The sequence below is a fragment of the Canis aureus genome, chromosome 16, assembly GCF_053574225.1.
Source record: "Canis aureus isolate CA01 chromosome 16, VMU_Caureus_v.1.0, whole genome shotgun sequence".
In the NCBI taxonomy this organism is placed as follows: Eukaryota; Metazoa; Chordata; class Mammalia; order Carnivora; family Canidae; genus Canis; species Canis aureus.
The window spans coordinates 25,576,728-25,594,063 of record NC_135626.1 but is presented as its reverse complement, the minus strand read 5'-3'; the positions used below and the strand labels follow the sequence as shown (position 1 = coordinate 25,594,063).

The 17,336-nt window shown below is 34.5% G+C and overlaps 1 protein-coding gene across 11 annotated transcripts in view; it reads right to left on the bottom strand.

Moving 5' to 3' along the window:
• Window positions 1-17,336, bottom strand: part of BCAS3 (BCAS3 microtubule associated cell migration factor) — a 591,271-nt gene that overhangs the window by 302,796 nt on the left and 271,139 nt on the right. For 9 of the 11 annotated variants that reach the window (XR_013354264.1, XR_013354262.1, XR_013354263.1 and 6 more), the window contains exons 17-19: window positions 11,213-11,257; window positions 3,154-3,278; window positions 176-341 (exon numbers count right to left, since the gene is read on the bottom strand). Coding sequence is in view for 8 of the 11 variants with exons in the window: in XM_077852358.1 (XP_077708484.1) it covers window positions 176-341; window positions 3,154-3,278; window positions 11,213-11,257 (336 nt within the window). In the remaining 3 variants the exon portion in view is untranslated. The remainder of the gene's footprint in view (window positions 1-175; window positions 342-3,153; window positions 3,279-11,212; window positions 11,258-17,336) is intronic. The other 2 variants (XM_077852359.1, XM_077852363.1) reach the window with 1 other exon arrangement.

The following is a 17,336-nucleotide window of genomic DNA, read 5'->3' as shown; positions in this document are numbered from 1 at the left end:
GGAGGGAGAGACCACAAAGAGGCACAAGAAAACATTTGGGTGTGACAGATATATTCATAATGTTAATTATAGTGATGATTTCCCAACTGCATACATGTCAATCTTTATCAAATTGTACATTTTTAATATTTTACACCTCAATAGAGCTACTAAAAACAATGGAAGGAGTTACTACCTAACCAGAGTCCAGCTGGCTCGAGGTGATGTCATCACTTCCAGTGGGGTGTCATCACTAATCTTGGGGGCAGTGCTGAGGGGTCGCGGCTCCATCATGTGCTCCACTAAGGTCCCATAGCAGCTAATAATGTAGAGAGATTCAACTACAACTTGTTTGGACTGATCTACAAACAGAAAAACAGACGCTGATTGTGTGATGATGGCAAAAAAGGGACACAGAATAATTTTTACAAGTTACTGACCTTTCAGTCTGTTTCTGAGGCTGTTGAGAGAAAATACGGCAGGAGATTTTTCACGAGGTGCCTCTCCTGCCTAAAGACTGCTTCTTAGAAGTAGATGCTCATGAATATGAGAATCTCTGTGCTATCAAAATATTTTTAAATCTTAAGCTATTTATTTCAAGAATGATGAAAATAAACTCAAAATTCTAATACAGTAAAACAGTATTTCACAGCCTTTTGTATTTTTCTGCAATGTAATTTGTTCCACATTAAACAAAATGATATCAGGTGGGATAGGGAAAGACTGCCTGGAGAGGAACACTGTATGAACTAAGATTTAGTTACACAGGATGTACCAACTTAACTGCATGAGAGGCTCTCTGTATGCCTCAATCAGCCTAACTGCTCTACTTTCTCTTGGAAAACTTTCTCTCTTTTTTTTTTTTAAAGATTTATTTATTTATTTGAGGGGGGAGAGGTACAGAGGGAGAGGTTGGGAGAGAATATCCAGCAGACTCCTGGCTGAGCAAGGATTCCCAATGCGGGTCTTGATCTAACAACCCTGAGATTATGACCTAAACCAAAATCAGGAGTCAGACACTTAATTGACTGAGCTACCCAGGCTCCCCAAACTTTGTCTTTAAAATCTAGATTAAAACAAATAAATAAAAAAGCACGTCCTCCTCCCCAAAATCCTCTTTCTGCCTTCCTCTTCATGGGATTACTGGCCTCTATGGTAAATGAAGACCACTCATACTTTAAGGTCAGGTGCTGAATATGGATCTAATCAAATGACTTTATAAGGAGTACACATGTCTTCACTACGAAAACAGGTTTAGTCCTCTATCTTGGGTTTTACAGTAAACCTAGGAGCATATAAAATCGCTCATGAATGCTGGGTGGGTCACCTTATCTCCATGCCAGTGGAATCAATTACAGCTGATTTGAGAAAATGGCTAACGACCAGTCAGTGGGACATAAAGGAGTAGTAAGTTAAAAGGGTAATTAGAAGAGAACGGAGAAGCATTTGAAATCGAGCTTCACAGAGGGTTTTAACTAGTAACAAAAAGTCATTTTGATAGCATCATTAAAACTAAGGAGGTAACAAAAAAATAAAGATGGGATAAGAAAATGGAAGGCCTGCATACTTTACTGTATCCTCTCCCACTTAGGCAAAGAACCTGCTGTGCCTGAGATCTTATTTCCAAGGAAAGGGTCACAGAAAGGCGATAACAAGGGAGAGGGCTGATGTTTGACTGCCAATACTAAGCGTAAAGCAGGGCCATTTTGCCAAGAACAATACAGCCTGTGGAGCTGGGCAGAGAAGTGCTTCGCTAACAACTCAGTTTGTGACCTACTTTAATAGTGCTTGAAATAATAAGGGCAAAATTCTGATATTCAAAATTAAATACCTGGTCCACGAATGTAGGTACTCTTCTACACACTATAAGGAGTAACATACTAAAGCAGTAATTATGTAAAAAAATTTAGGTATTGATCTTGATGATCGAAGCAGGGATTTAAAAACCACAACTGGCACCTGTGTGGCTCAGTGGTTGAGTGTCTGCCTTCGGCTCCAGGCATGATCCTGGGGTCCTTGGATCAAGTCCCACATGGGGCTCCCCGCAGGGAGCCTGCTTCTCCCTCTGCCTATGTCTCTGCCTTTCTTTCGGTCTCTCATGAATAAAAAAAAAAAAATCTTAAAAAAAAACCCCACACAACTCTATATAAATTCAAAGAACAGTGGTTACCATAAAATATGATTCTTAGGGGCACCTGGGTAGCTTAGTCAGTTGAGCATCCAATCCTTGATTTTGGCTTAGGTCATGATCTCAGAGTCATAGGATCAATCCCCAAGTCAGGCTCTGCACTCAGCATGGAGTCTGCTTGAAATTCTCTCTCCCCCCTGTCCCTCTGCCTCTCCCTTGCTGTGTGTGTGTGCACACTCTCATGTGCTCTCTCTCTTAAATAAATAAATCTTAAAAAAAAAAAAGGGATCCCTGGGTGGCGCAGCGCTTTAGCGCCTGCCTTTGGCCCAGGGCGCGATCCTGGAGACCCGGGATCGAATCCCACGTCGGGCTCCCGGTGCATGGAGCCTGCTTCTCCCTCTGCCTGTGTCTCTGCGCCTCTCTCTCTCTCTGTGACTATCATAAATAAATTTAAAAAAATTAAAAAAAAAAAAGACAACTCATTTCTGAGCAGGAGCCTGTTTTTATCTCTTAATTTATAACATGGCAAAGTTGTTGTTGGTTGTTTGTTTGTTTTGTAAAGTCAAGATGGAGCTTTAGAAAATCTGGGTTCAAACTCTGATACCATCACCTCCTAATTGGTGCTTTTAGCTCAGATATTCAAATTCACTGATCTCAAGCTCCTTGTCTCTAAAAATAGGGATAACAAAGGTTTTTCTCTCCACATCTCAGAGGCAATCCATGGAATCAGCTTATAAAAATGTAAATATAAAATAATGTAAAAATGTGTGGTGGTATGGAATTAACAATGTTGAGGACTCTGGTAGACTGTCACCAACAGAACAAAATACAGACATTCAGATGGGAAATTTACTTCATATTTATAGTGAGAGGATGATAGCTTTTCTCCTTAGTGATGCTTGAGGAACTGAGGAAAGACATACTACCTGAAAGGAAAAAATGGGCTCAGAAAATACTGGGTTTGAGATTATTCATGGAAATACTATGAATTTCCCTCAAGAAACAAAAATTACAAGTGTCAAGTTAAGCTTCAATAATCCACATACCTTTTTCTCTTTTCAGACCTGCATTATTTGCAAACCATGATCTGGATGTCCCAAACATTGCAGCCACACAAAATTCTCCGCCCATCGATTTGCTGGGTGAAATTTGTGGAGGTGGTTTAACTTTGCTTAAAAAATAAAATAATAGTAAGAAAAATTACCATGATGGAATCACGGACCTCAAGATAGTGACCGATTTTCCTTAAAATTCCACCCCTAAGTATTCAAACCCTTCAATGTGGACATGCATTTTGACTTAAGTAATAACTGCAGGTATGAGACTGTATTCTGCCATAAAAGTAAAATTATTGCAGAATTCTAGAATATTATCAAAATGGTTAACATATAAAAACCATAAAAATCAACCCCTTTTTGAAGTATGTATTGGTGAAATCCAAATCACTTCTTTTCAGATGGATAACATTTCTCTGGAGATTTTAAAGTACAACAAGAACCAGCATAAATATCTCACAATAATAAAATAGTTTATTATTTCATTTTGATATATAAGATATGAGATTGACAGTACAGTTGATTGGAGACAGCATGTATGAAAATAATGAAATGATACAAAATGGAGCCCTGCAAATGGTTCAGCCACAATGCCACATACAAGTTAGACAATGTAGGAGGAGAAGATTGAATGCTCCAATGCAATTATATTCACCAATCTTCCTATTTGTTGTTTATTTTTTTCCATGGGTGAAAATGATGTGTCTATTTCTGTTCTGTTCTTCACATGTTTGAGGACACATTAGTAACTGACATAACTACTGTAAGAAAGTACTTGCTTTCCTCTTTGTTTTCCCCATATTAGCTTTTATGCTATCAACTTCTAATATCAACCTTTCATCTTCTGTGAAATCCTCTTATTTCTCTTCTCTTTGAATTTGGCAAAGGCTTCCCCAAAGCTCACTGGCAATTCTTCTGACCACCTCGGATAAATGGTGGTAAGGTTTCTCTCATTCATACACCAGAAAATAGCCTCACTGCATATTGGTCGAGATCACAGCCCAGTTGGGAATGAAAGTTCTGATGTTCCTACTCTGCTCGTCAGTCTCCATCATCAAATAACATTATTTTACCTTCTTTTGTTCACTATCCTTTATCTCTTTTATCTCTGAATAAAGGGTGAGAAAGATTGGGTTTTGGAGTCTAGAAGAAACCTGAATGCTGCCATTTATTAGCTGTGTGACTCTGATTGACTTATTTAACTTCTCAGAGCTCAGGCCACTAATACATAAAATAAAAACAGTCATGCCTACTTTGTAGGGTTATCTTAAGCATTGTTATTTGTTATTTTATATTTGTTATTATTTGTTATTTTTTCTCTAAGTGTGCTCCCTGGCTAGTAGTACCACCTGAGAACTTCTCAAATATATAAAGATTTATCAAGCCAAACCCCAAACTCTGGGGGTGGGGCCTAATAATCTGGGCCTTTTTTTTTTTTTAAGTAATTCTTATTTTATTTTATTTTATTTTATTTTATTTTATTTTATTTTATTTTATTTTATTTTATTTTATTTTATTTTATTTTAAACAAACCCTCCAGGAGATTCTGGTGCATGCTCAGATTTAAGAACCACTGTATTAGGGAATGTGCGTAGAGCAATCAGGGCAGTGCCTTCCCATATCATGGTATTCAACAGTGCTTGTTAACTGTCTTCTATATGGCACACAGCCTTCAACTAATTTTCTAAAACATCAGACTGTGCTTTGGTAATCTCAGTTTCCAGGTCCTTATGACACTCGACATAGTCTTCCACATAATTTGTTTCCCCAGCCTTCTGCTCTGATACCTTCCTGCTAGGGAAAGCAAAGAGTTTGGATCAGAGGCCACTGTGATTGATTGGTCTTTTTGACTCTTCCTTTGTACCACATCTATGGTAATACACTTTGCCATATATAAAGAAGCCTCTTCTTTCCATCATTAACATTTCCTAATCACTTCACATCATTACTTCTAAAAACCACACCCATGTCAAAATACCAACACGTCACACTCAGACTTCCACTGACAGGGAATAAAGACACAATTTTGTTTTTGTTTTTCTTAAAGTTTCTGTGAGGAAATGAATCTGGTTCTACAAATAGTTTCATGTCTTCCTGGTTGCATCTGCCACAACTACAATAACCTACCAACAGAAAAGAAGACACCCCCCACCACCTACCCCAGAACAAACACGTATCTTTCCTCAGTATCAGGGTAACCGCCATTAGATTATCCTTCCTGGTTATGATGCACTCTGTTGTAATACCGTAGAGAGTAAATTCTCCTTCAAAGCCTGTATTTCCATCAGTGAACTACTATCACTGAGCTAGTAAGTTCCTATAGCTAGCACCTTTTACTTCTTTTGGTAATTTTTAACCTTTAGAAGTTTGGGGGGAGGTGGTTGGAGAGAGAAGGAGAGAAAAAACCATTCCAGAACTTGCTGAAAGGTGTTTCCAATTATCCACTATGTGTTTCTACAAGAATCACCATCAGGGAACAATAATACTATAATGTACAAATAAGCTTCACAGGGACAAATTCAAAGCTCTTTGCAAATTACTGAATACTATTTTTGTTTTTGTTTTTTTAAGGCATGTGGTAAGCAACAAGATAGAAAACAAGTGGTATGACATTTCTTTGGAGAGATTATGCTTCCCAAACAGACTTGAAAAACAATTGCTATTAGGCAAGATAGCTACCTCAATAACAAAGAGTAGAAATATGGTAAGATATCAAATTAGTCATTGGCCATGCAAAAATATATTGTGTATGTGTTTATTAGTTAATAGTCTAATCAAAGTCAAAAGCTAAAACTTCTTACACTTCCATAATGCTACACATAACTGCTCTGAACACATAATTAAAAAGCATCAACACTGTATTATTTCATACAAACTTACTATTTCCCAAAGAGAATAAGTATATTATGATAAAAGTGTGCTTAAAATTATATAAAAATGTAAAAAAATGATCATTTTCATTTTTATACATTATTTCTTCTTTTTCCTCTGATGGGCCCTTAATAAATCACATTAGTAAAAGTTTGTGTTTAATAAGTGATTAAAAGAGTTTTCATTCCTGGAGTGGCTGGGTGGCTCAGTTGTTTAAGTATCTGATTCTTGATTTCAGCTCAGGTCATGATCTCAGGGTTATGAGACTGAGCCCTGAGGCGGATCTGTGCCAGGCATGGAGCCTGTTTGAGATTCTCTCTCTCCCTCTCTCTCTCTGCCCCTCCCCCCCTAAAAAAAAGTTTTCATCCCTCAGAATAACTTGCTACCTCTTACATGGAGTAGTGCTGTGTGCTATGTACTGTGTACTGTGGAGGGAGCATATTTGGTGAACATATCATAGCAAGTCATTTCTATCATCAATCTACATTTGGAATGACTGTGGTATTTAACAAAACAGAACATAAAAATATGTGCATGTGTCCAGAAGACTTTCAGAAAATTAAAAGGAGAAATAATCTAAAGAAAAGATTACTACTAATAAAGTATTTCTACCCAAAGGGCGAAAATTTCACTTTGGTTTTTTTTTGTTTTTTTTTTTTTTGAAAATTTCACTTTGACTTACTTTGCCCTTTATCCTAAGTTTTAAAAAGACGAACAAGGAATTTTGAATGGAAGCAGATTGAACTTTTCCAAAGTGACCCAGAATATTTCTATTGCAAAATAACCTTTTGTTGGCAGAAAAATAAAACACTGACAAATGATGTATATGTGGAAGAAACAAAAGATAAAAGTATTAGCCTTGTAAATCATGATCACTTATGTATTGGTGACCCAATCATTTTAAGAAAGCATTCCAATACTATCCTTTTTTCTTTCTTCCTCTCAACATTTCCCTTTATTCCCCAAAAGGGGTTTAATAAATCCCATTACAAAACAACTGCAATTTTAAAAAGAATACTTTTGGGTGTTTGGAGGCCTTCCCTCATTTATTTATTAAATAGTCTGATATAAAAAATAAAATTTCAATGCATATGGTGTCCAGAAATTCAGTTGTGTTGATCATGATTTTAAATAAGAATAAAACATACTTATGGAGCTGATGGACTCCCTTCTACTGAGAACTCCTGCTCTTTACTCCCCTGAGTCCATCATAGATGGCCTCATGTTCAAAAATGAAAAGTAAAATCTGGCTTAATTTGTGAGCAGCGTGTAAAAGAAAAATGGAATTAATTCAACTTTCACCCTATCAGGCAAAATAATAATTCTAACATATATTTACTAAACTGGGTACAAGAAAACAATGTAATAAAAAGTAAAACAAATATACAAAGAAGTAACAACAAAAACAAAACCGAACAAATAAGGTACTAAAATTAAAAGTCAGGAGTTTCACTTTTTGTCACTCCTTTTGGGAGACTTAACCATCTAACTATAGCATGAGAATCATTTTCACTGCCATCGGGAGTTCTGGGGACATTAACATTATGACATCTTTCAAAATACTTACAAAGACTATTGAAGTTACCCATTGGCTTTTACTGTATTATGTAATCCAGTCAGATTAACATATTGAATTTCTCTTGCCTTTTTTTTCTCTCCACACCCTACTGCAAAGAGAAAAAAAAAGCAAAACTCTAATAATATCTGCTTTTAAAATTACGTCCATCTGGGTAAATCTACTACGTCCCATAGAGTAGGACATGAGTGGGGTATCTGTGGATGGCATGAAAAGCAGCAGTGAGGTCCATTGCCTTGTTCAGAAGGACACAAGTGTGGAAAGAACTAAATTGAGATAGAAGCACCGTTTTTTTTTTTTTTTTTTTTCCTTTCCTGGAACATAAGGGTACACTCAATAATCCACTTTAAATGTTAGACATAATATTGCTGTAAGAATTACAAGTGGTATAATGTCTGTGTATAAGAAGAAAAATCTTTCTTTATATTCCTCAGTGTGACTGAGCTTTTAAAAGGAATTTAGAAGTGTTCTCTCACTCTCGACTTTATTTTTCTAAAAGAAGAACTAAGCGGGGAAAAAAAAAAAAGAACTAAGCAGGAAACTGAAAGTATTATATTTTAAAGATATTAATATACCTAAAATTATTCTATTACAATTTATTCTTAAAGACCTAACAGATTTATGTAAATTTTACAAATAAGATTCTCTTTTCTATATAAATCTTTTCTTTCAAAAATGAATTTATATTTTAAATATTCTCAAAAGAACAAGATTAGTTTAAATGAACTATTTACATATAAATGGAATATTCTCAGTGCTAATTAAAACTTTAAATATAATTTGATTTGCAAATTTTAATTCTTTAAGGTTTTTATATAACACAAACACAGGTTATGAGTATAGGATGTGCTCAAATGGGCTACTTTTGTCTAAACTATCAGGCATATGTTTTTTCTTTTGATAAGCGATACTACATGCACATTAGGAGCTCAATAAATACTTATTACTTATTTATAATATTGAAAGCAAAATCCATTTTAAAAAATTCACAATGGCTATTTCCTTAAAATTTCTATATTAAAAAATATTATACGTGTGACTCTTTTACAATATTTTACACAGTCATTCAGACTCAAATATCCTGGAGGGTGCATAATCCCCAGAGTGTATAAAATGCCTAAAATGTTGAAGATGATCTGTATAACTTTTCAACAAGCTTGTTTTATTATCAAAAGGAAAAACATTATTTTAAACTGACCCACTGCAATTGCATGAATTTAAACAAACAAGTTTATCAAAGAATTAAGAATTAGTATAAATTGTAATCTATCAAAAGTAAACTCTTAGCTAAATACAAGGTTGCAACTTGAAAATAATTTTAAAAATGTACGAAATGTTCATTACATTTTAAGAGGAACTATAAAAATTTCATATTCTTCCAAAATACAAATACTACCCTGCAACTAGAAGTACTAAAAACATATTTATTTGGCAGGATGCTTTATTTTGTAACAGTAAATAAAAACATTCTCAGGTTGAATGCTAAATATCATGGAAAAATAGCAAAAACTGTTAAAACAAAGAAGCTCTTATAAACAAGCTAGGAGAAGTTGTCAAATTTATATTCATTTTGCTGCCTTAATTTGAGGTTTCATTAAGATCTTAATGGGAAAAACATGCACCACTAGTAAAGGAACGTATTTTAAAGGAGGATCTTTTAGGCTAGTATAAGTGACTAAAAACGAGTTTCTTGTGAGCTAACGATGGCATCAAACAAACCACAAAGCAGTCTTCTAAAAGACAGGCAATGATTTAAAAGTCTACTATATTTCATATATCCCTTTCTTTAATCTGGCTCTTTTAATCTTGTTTCAACCTCAAATCATTTCTGGTTGACAAGTGCTTTTGCTTAAATTTGAGGAGCACATAAGCTGTTGAAGGAATGGACTTTTCTTATTTAACATACATTTGTTACTCCATCTCTACTTCTCTGCTAAAACTTCAATCTCTATTAACATACTAAAACTCTTCTTTGTACTTAGAAAATGAGAAATTTATCCTAAGACAGAATCTAATTCTAAGTTTAGTTTACAAAGAAATTTTGTCATATGTTGAATCTGGCATTTAAAAACTGACTGCTCATCTAAGTTCCTAAGTAAGATCCATGTATCTTGTTTGTTTGGGGAAGAAATCTGGTTAACAAAAAGAATAAAGATTGACTTGCATGGAATTTTGACTCATTTATGCCCTGAATTTCTTAGAATAGTTTCACAATCTGTGTCCTAATTTTGACGCTGCATTTCAAGGGGTAAGTTTTTATGATTTGTCACCCTATTCTTATACGGTAATGAAATTTTCAGATGTTCCTGTGGCAGATTACCACTGAAATGAGTTTGCATCAAATTATGGTGTACCTTCAAGAATGATTTCAGTTTCTTTTTGTCCATGGGAAAAACAGTTGGGAGGTTTTTTCCCTAGGATAATGGTACAGTATGAACAATTCCCAGTAGCGGTTATGAGAACTACACACATGTGCAGAATTCTTTAAAGTATTCTGACTACATTTATAAAATTGATATACTTTACACATTGCCCCAAATTTCCTTTTGGCTCACTTAACTCCTAAAAGTGTGAAAAAAAAAATCTAAAGAAGCTTCTTTTCAAAAATGGTATTTTCCCCTTAAACAAGTAACATTTGCTGAGCTCTTACTATATATGCCAGGTACTGTTCTAAGCACTTCATATTGTCAGTTCATTTCATCCTTGCAATGAACCTATGATGTAGGCGCTACTGGTAATCCCTTTAACAGGTAAGGAAACCAAGAAACAGAAAGGGTTTAGAAAATGACACAAGATCATATAGGTAAGTAGTATGTGAATTGGGACTTAGGACTTCGACTGACAGGTCTGATTCTGGAGCCCTAACTCTTAGTCATAATGTTAAAGACAGCAGCTCCTAAATACATTCTACTTCACATCTTTACATAAAAGTATTAAATATACTGTTTCTTTTCTATGACCATCATGTCTAAGACTGACAAAATTGTATTTTATGCATTGTTTTATAAGAACTTACTAAATGAATAAGTTACAGTAAATTGGTGCTAATAACTCAAAATTATAAATTATTTAGGAGTTTTAATGAAATGAAACACAAATTTCCTCATCAAGGAGATCCTTAAATACCTAAACTCCTCAAAACAGAACTAACTCTATTGCTTTGGTACCAAATAAAATGCAGTTAAAATTTATAGGGTATTTTTAGTATATCTTAAATATATTTATATTTCAAAATAAATCATCTCTTTGAGTGTTCAACACAATGTGTAGGGAGCTTCTATCACTATCATACTCAAAGCATTAAACTTGGGTGTTAGCCTTGTCTTCTAACATACACTAGCATTGAGAGAATCCTTCTAATTTCTCATTTTTAAATATTAATCTGATTTTTTTATTTGACTCTTTAAGAAATGAAGTAAAATTTAAAAATCTGCTCTTTTAAAGCTTAAATATCAACATTCATGTCCATTCTACAAATTATTCAGTAATTTGGTGCATCTATCTGTGATCAGGCCATGCAACTGAAAACAAAAGTACAAAACAGAATTACTTTCTGAGAGTACAGCAAATGAATTAGGCATGCGGGACTGAACTGGGACTCACCATGGAGCTTTTATGGAAAAACACCCCGCTCCAAACAGATAAGGCCTTCATGGAAAAGGGGGGAAAATGCACAGAAAATTAGAGGAAAACTCATTTCACATTAACAAATACATGTATATCATACTGTTAATAGAGTTTGGATAAAATCACTGAAAAAATTAATAATCATTTGCAATTCTGCTGTAGATACTAACAAGTCTGATATAACCAATCACCAGAATGCCATGAAATATTAAGTCCCTTAATTTTCAAAGGATGAGCGATTTCAAAATGTCTATTTCTCCCCCTTTTCTGGAATACCCGTGGAGGGTTCCTAAAGTAAAATAAAATAAATTTCACTTCTGAGGCCCTAAAAACAAAGTACAAGTTAAATGGAATCATCAGATGGCGAAAAAAGTGGAATCAATAGCAACAGATGTGTGGTTGTAGGACACGAAATGTTTAAAATCAGCGAAAGAGAATGCAATAAAAAATTTGATAAGCATTATTTGCTCTTCATCGGTTGTAGCCTCAGAGCCACAGAAAGAAAGCATGTATTTTCCAAGCGACTTATTTAAAGTAAAGTTGAACTGTGTATTGAAGGCCAAAGGAACAAAAACCAAATATAAGTAGTATGATTTATTTCCGTGTAGGGTCATATTCCAGAAAATTAGCATTTCTCTTAAGAGTGCTACAGGTTGGCTTCTCCCACCTGCCTGCATTGGGCTAGGTCAGAATACTGTAAACTAAGGCTATAGTTGCTTATTTTAAATGCAAATGAGGATACAAATTCAGGCCTCATGGTGACACATATTTCTTATTAATATTCTGTTCACAGCCATTTCAGACATACTATGCATATCTGCACACAAAGAGGATTGGCTGATTTAACTATATCCCAAACAAAATGCCGCTGTGGCATCTGGTATGTGGAAGTGAAACATAGATTGAAAAGGAAAGCACACTGGCAAAACCTGGATGGTTTCTTCTTCAACTCTGACGCTAAAAACATCATAAAAAAAAAAAAAGTTCCTGCTAACTGATTACCAGTTAGCTGCCTGGGAGTTGAGTTTTGCAAACGGAAACTTGGATAGAATGCTTTCACAGCGCAGAGCACAATTCTGAGGACAGATGCACAGAAGAAACGAGAGAACAGGAGGGTTAAGAGAAACTAATAACAGAAAGAACGAGTTGGAAGAAGTGAGATATTGAAGAAAAAGAAAAATAACCGCAGAAATGGTGCCAATGCAAAGCAAGGACATCTCTCTCATGGTTAATATGAACACAACCAAAGATATGATGTCATTATCCTTGTTAAATAGTGGATATTCAAACTTTTTTAATTGTGACCTGCAGAAATACATTTTAAGGCACAAGCTGGTGTATACATGAATACACCTAATGAAACAATAATTTAATGAATGTGGTTTTTGTCTGTAATCAACTTTACTATTTTCTATTTCAATGTATCATAAACATTAATGTTGGGATTTAGGTACAATAAAGACTGCATATTTTGACAGGGTAGGTCTGAGAGGGACCTGAGATTCTAACAAGCTGCTAGCTCAGGCCAAAGCTGTTTATTTACAGAACCAGTAGCAAAACTGCATTTTATTTTATTCTATTTCATTAAAGAAAAAAGTTAGTCACAATCCCCTTATCTGATTTCATGATTCACAAATTATATTGGAAAAAAAAATGTTACTGGAGCTCACCCTGAACTCTGACAAACAATGATTTAAATAACCAAGACCACTCGAAGACTCCAATCTCAGTAAAACAGTAATGCCATACAGAAATGATGAGAAAATGGAAGCTTCAATATGTTTCCATATGTCCACAAATACTTCTGAAATGAAGAGGTCATTGTTGGCATACTGTGCCCAACTTCCTTGAAGTTTCTTCATTAGGCAGGGCATATGAAATAATCAAACAGTTCAAATGATTCTGACACAAGCGCTGACCATCTGGAACATCTAGACATGAGTCGCTCTTCAGTGTGTATTATATCAACACCAAACAGTCTCCAATCTCATTCTAAGTATCAGACTACAGCTAATTTGTTGTAAAACATTTGAATGTTTTATCTTAGTCCTTTATGACTTAAAAGGGTCTCTACTGGCCCCCAAAACCAACCAAACAAAAATGAAACAAAACCTTCAAGTTTCTACATTTCAAAAGACCAGCTGATGTTCCCCACCTATAGCGCCAATAAATACCCTTTCCTAGGTTTAGGTTTCCTTATGTATAAAAAGGAAACACGTATTTGCCAAACAAATTAAACACAGGCTTAAAAAAAAATCTCCTAGATTTTCCTTTCTAGGCAATAGTAATGTGTTATCAACAAAAGATTTCAACAGCCATTTCCTTCCCCACGATCCTAAAACGCATGGTTAACTCTCCAGACACTGTAGTAAACAGGCCTGTACTAAGCAGCAGCATTGTCAAATTTAAAGACAATACTGTTCTCACTGTTCACAGCATAACCCAATTGTGTGAGCTAAAAGTAACCCTTCTTCAGTCAAAAAAGGATCAACTGGCTAACACAGCTCAAGGGGAAAACAGAGGGCCGAAGAAACTGAATGAGGACCTGCTTTAGTATACACTTGGCATGTTCCCAATCTATACTTACCCACTTCTTACCCACTCCTCCAAACTGGACCTCTGCCACATACATGTAAAAGAAGAGCCACAAACTCCAAAGAATTAGAGTGACTGACATAATTACTGACTTCGTATGGGTAGTGTCAGCTGTTCTTTTGAAATGTGCCTGCTTCATCTTTCTCAGTAGCAAAAGAATGAAAATATAAAGTCACAAAGGACAAGTCCATGATCCAGCTGTCTTCACCTATGATTTCCCCTCCCCCTTCAAAATACCACAGTTGTAATCATATAGGGTATATGAGAGTAGTTAGAGAGAGGAAGAGAGTATGTGAGTGGGAGTATATGTTGAATGAAAATGGTCTGTATTAACATATGCAACTCAAATTATGATGTCCAGATATTAAGAATTTCTGTGTTTTCTAAACAGTATTAAGTTTCAGCAGGTTTAACAATCTTGCCATACAAAACCTTTCACTTTGTTACAATTATATCCTTTTTAAGCTGAGTTCTGATCGAAAAACATCAGGACTGGCCAAGAGATTAAAAATCCAGAAATATTTTTTATAGATTTATTTATAGTGCAACGTGAAACAACTTGACCATTAACGATTTCTTCTGGAGATTCTCAGAAGACAAGAAGAAATTGTGTTTTATATCATAAGAGTAATACCATGTAAGTTTTTAAACATTGATTCATTTTGTTAAATGCCACATAAAACCACAAAAGCTTTGGTCTTACAAGCTGAAAGTAAGGCAAACGTGAAGATTTTTTAAATGCAATCAAAAAGTAAAACTAGATCTGATTCTGAATCCTCTAAAATCTTCTATAACCCAACTCTAGTGCTAAAAGGTATAAAAGATTAGGTTCAATCACCTCTAGAGTTAAAGAATTAGAGTCTCAGAGAAAAATTCTATGAACATACTCTGAAAGTCCTATTTTTCAATTGATCATGTCTTATGATAATTCAGACACTCTCACATAACAGACCTCAGAATGAGCCCATATTTACTATGAATAACTATATGTCAACAAACTGGACAATCTAGAAGTAAAGGAAAAATTCTCAGAAACATACAACTTACCAAGACTGAATAACAAAGAAATAAAAAATCTAATAGCTTTAATTGGCAAATTTTATCAAACTTTTAAAGAATTAACACCAATCGTTACGCTCTTCCAAAAAATCCGAGGATGGAACACTCCCAAACTCATTTTGTGGGGCCAGCATAATCCTAATACCAAAATCAGAAAAAGCCACCACTAAAAAATAAAACTACAGGCCAATATCCCTAATGAATATAAGACAGAAAAATTCTCAAGAAAACAAATCAAATTCAGCAGCACATTAAAAAGGACCATTCACCTTGATCAAGTAAGATGCATCCTGGGGATGCAAGAAGGGCTCAACATAACACAAAACAATCAATGTGATACATCATACTAGTAGAATGAAAAAAAAGTCATAAGATCATTTAACTGACACAAAAAAAAGAATTTCACAAAATTCAATATCTATTCATGATTAAAAACTCTTAATAAATTAGGCACGGAAGGAACGGATCTCAACAAAATAAAGGCCAACTGTTAGATCTAATCAATGAATTCAGTAAAGTTATGGGATACAAAATTGATGTTTCTATATACTAACAAAAAATATTTTGAAAAAAGAAACAAGGGAATTAATCTCATTTACAGTAGCATCAAAAACAATAAAACACTTGGGAACAAATATAAGTACAAGATGAAAGGTCTCTACTCTGAAAACTACAAGACAGTAATGAGTAAAATCAAAGAAGACACAAATAAGTGGAAAGGTAGCTTATGGTCGTGGATTGTAAGAATTAATGTTAAAATGTCAGTACTAGCAAAGCAGTCTATAGATTTGATGCAACTCCTATCAGGATTCCATTGGCATTTTTTACAAAAGTAGAAAAAAAACTTCCATAAAATTTATATGGAACCACAAAAAACCCTAAGTAGCCAAAGAAATTCTAAGAAAGAAGAACAAAAAGCAAGAGGCATTGCATTGCCTGATTTCAAGTTATACTATAAAGCTATAGTCATCAAAACAGTATGGAATTGGCATAAAAACAAATAGACCAATGAACAGAATCATGAGTTTACATGGTCCACACTAATATTTGACAAGGGAACCAAGAATACTCAATGGAAAAAAAGACAGTCTTTTCAATAAATGGTACTGGGATAACTGGATATTCACATGTAACGAATGAAACTGGACCTATATCTTACACTACTGACAAAAATTAACTCAAAATGGATCAAAGACTTAAATGTAAGACCTGAAATCATAAACTCCTAGAAGAAAACACAAGAACAAAAGCTCCTTGACATGGGTCTTAGTAATAATTTTTAAAATATGACACCTAAAGTACAAGTAACAAAATTAAAAATAAATTTAAAAGCTTCTGCAGAACAAAAGAAACCATCAACAAAGTGAAAAGACAACCTACAAAATGGGGAAAATATTTGCAAACCATTTCTCTGATAAGGGGTTAATAGCAAAAAATGTAAAGAACACATGGGCTCAATGGCAAAACACAAATAACCCAATTTAAAATGGCCAAATGATTTGAATAAAGATTTTTGCAAATAAGATACACAAAAGGCCAACAGGTTCATTAAAAGGTGTTCAACATCAATAGTGGTTAGGGAAATGCAAATTAAAATATAATGAAATAAAAAACAAATACATGAAATACCACCTCATACCTGTTAGTATAGCCATCATCAAAAAAATAAGAGCTAACAATGCTGCCATGGATGTGGAGAAAAGGGAATCCTTGTGTGTTGTTGGTGGGACTATAAATTGGTGCAGCCACTATGGAAAACAGTAGGGAGGATCCTCAAAAACTTAAAAATAGAACTACCCTATGATCCAGCAATTTCACTGAGAATGTATCTAAAGGGAAAAAAAAACACAAATGCAAAAAGATATGCACCCCCATGTTCATAGCATGATTTACCATAACCAAGATACAGAAACAATCTGAGTGTCCGACAGATAAAAATGTTGTGATATACATACATATTTGCATGCAGTGGAATATTATCCAACCATTAAAAAATGAAGAAATCTGACCACTTGAAACAACATGGAAAGATCTCGAAGGCAATATGTTAAGTGAAATACGTCAAAGAAAGACAGATACTGTATGATCTTATTTATATGTGGAATCTTAAAAAAAAAAAATCTCATAGAAAAAGAGATCACACTTGTGGTTACCAGATGCACAGAGTGGGAGAAGGAGGAATTAGAGGAAGGCAGTCAAAAGGTACAAACTTCCAGTTATAGGATTAGTAAGTACTAGAGATGTGATATACAACATGACTACAGCTTAACTCTGCTGTATGACATATAGGGAAGCTGTAAAGAGAATAAGAGTTCTCATCACAAGGAAAAAGTGCTTTTCCTTTTTTCTTTTCCTCTTTCTTTTCTTTTTATTGTATCAGTAGAAGATAGATGTTAGATGAACCTATTGTGGTTATCATTCCACAACATATACAAGCCAAACAATT